This window comes from Brassica napus, chromosome C4, assembly GCF_020379485.1.
Source record: "Brassica napus cultivar Da-Ae chromosome C4, Da-Ae, whole genome shotgun sequence".
NCBI lineage: Eukaryota > Viridiplantae > Streptophyta > Magnoliopsida > Brassicales > Brassicaceae > Brassica > Brassica napus.
Window position 1 is genome coordinate 16227078 of NC_063447.1, and position 1887 is coordinate 16228964.

The 1887-nt window shown below is 39.2% G+C and overlaps 1 protein-coding gene across 1 annotated transcript; it reads right to left on the reverse strand.

Annotated features, from left to right (window-relative positions):
• Positions 1-270: 270 nt before the first annotated feature.
• LOC106436672 (putative F-box protein At3g20030) lies at positions 271-1062 on the reverse strand. Its single transcript, XM_013877621.1, has one exon. It carries the CDS (start codon positions 1060-1062, stop codon positions 271-273), a length of 792 nt encoding a protein of 263 aa, XP_013733075.1.
• Positions 1063-1887: the final 825 nt, after the last annotated feature.

The following is a 1887-nucleotide window of genomic DNA, read 5'->3' on the forward strand; positions in this document are numbered from 1 at the left end:
GATTTATTTGATAAAATCAAAACGTATATATAAGTGTTAATGTTTACACTACTAAAACAAGAAAGTTATGCTAGTCTAGTGGTTAAGATGTTCATTGATGTGTTTCAGTGCTCGTGTTCAAATATAGGAAGAAATAGATTTTTGTTTTTTATATTTATCCAAAATGACGTCATTTTGATAAATTAACGGTTGACTAACACCTTTGACAGTCAACATATATATAGTCACGATTTTGAGAGTTTATATAGGATTTTTTGATTTTTTTTAAGTTCATGATGAAATACGCACTACTGCAAAGTTCGCGAAGGAAAAGGCACGATGCGTAAAATCCATGTTGAAATAGACCATTTTCCCCGGACGAAAATGAACATGAGTAGGGTTAGTTTCTCCAAGATACACTGTTTTAAAGAAGTCATTCTCTCCAATGATGTAAGCTGCGTTGTAGTATTCCTTCTCAATCTTAAGACTGTCATAACAGCCATAAGTAAAAATCACAGCACGTTTCTTCTCTTCATCAATGAATAAGCTGCGACGTGTAAAACGAGGGATAGATTCCAAATCAAGTTTTAAAAAGTTGGTCCACAACACCTCATTAGGCTCAACCTTAGTTGTAACCCAAATTTCAGTTCCAGATAAAGCCGCTAGTTTCTCTTCTCCAAAAGAAGAGAATGGAGTAGAATTAGACCAAGGGAGATGAAGCTTCTCTCCAAATCTTTCTCTTGTGAAATCAAAACAGAGAAAGATATCAGGGTACGTCTCATCACCTCTTTCATAGTACATAAAGTAAGTATTTCCTTTCACCGATGTGGTGAGACGGAAGGCCTCTCCACCCCAGCCCCAGCCCCAGCCCCAGTCCGGAGTGACATCAAGATCAAGAGTCCTCCATGTATCAGAAATAAAATCGTAGATTTCAAATTCTTCCTCACCATAATCGATAATATACCTCAAGATTTTGTGGTTACAACTGTTGTTGTCGTATCCGAGAGCATATTCTGATGAGTAGTAAGGTGTTCTTCCTGGTTGTATCCACCTTGTTTGTCCCAAATACGGGTTCCACACCATGCGGCGTTGTTGGATATTGTCCTCCTCGTCTCTTGTGACAGTGACGCACACTAAAAGAAAACAGCGGCATACTGAGGGAAAAAATCGTCGGAATAACGCTATTCCGACGACATACCGACGAAAAAAGTCCTCGGAAATAACTCCTCAGAAATTCATTTTTCCTCGGAAATCCCTCGGAAATTTCCGACGGAATTCCGAGGAACAGAATTTCCGAGGAAACTCCGAGGACCACTAGATCGTCGGAAAGTTCCTCGGAATATACCGAGGGAGGACTTCCTCGGAACGTGGCCCTCGGAAATTTCCGAGGAACGTGGTCCTCGGAAATTTCCGTGGAACGTAGCCCCTCGGAAAATTCCGAGGAACATTCCCTCGGATTTGTTTTTTAAATTCGACGACCCATTCCGAGGAAAAGGTCGTCGGAAATTTTCGAGGGTGCTTTTCCTCGGAATTTCGAAAAAATTAATTTTTTAAAAAAAATTATTTTTTAAAAAAATTAAAATTTGTGAAATTAAAATTCAAATATATAAAATTAAAATTAAAACTGAAAACATATTAGATAATTCAAAGTTCTACAAATAAAAATAAAACATTCCGAGTTTTTGGTAAAAAAAAAAAAAACTACGGGTCTTGAATGTTCGGGAACACCTCGTTCGGGTACATCCTCTTCATCATCTCCATCATCTGCTCGTTCAGTCTCTTCTGTGTCTCATAGCCCGCCTGTTGAGCTGCCATCTGGGTCTCCAACGCAGATATCCGATCATCCTTGTCCTTCAGCTGAGCCGTAAGAACTTCTGGATCAACATATGGCGGTGGTGCAGAAGAAGG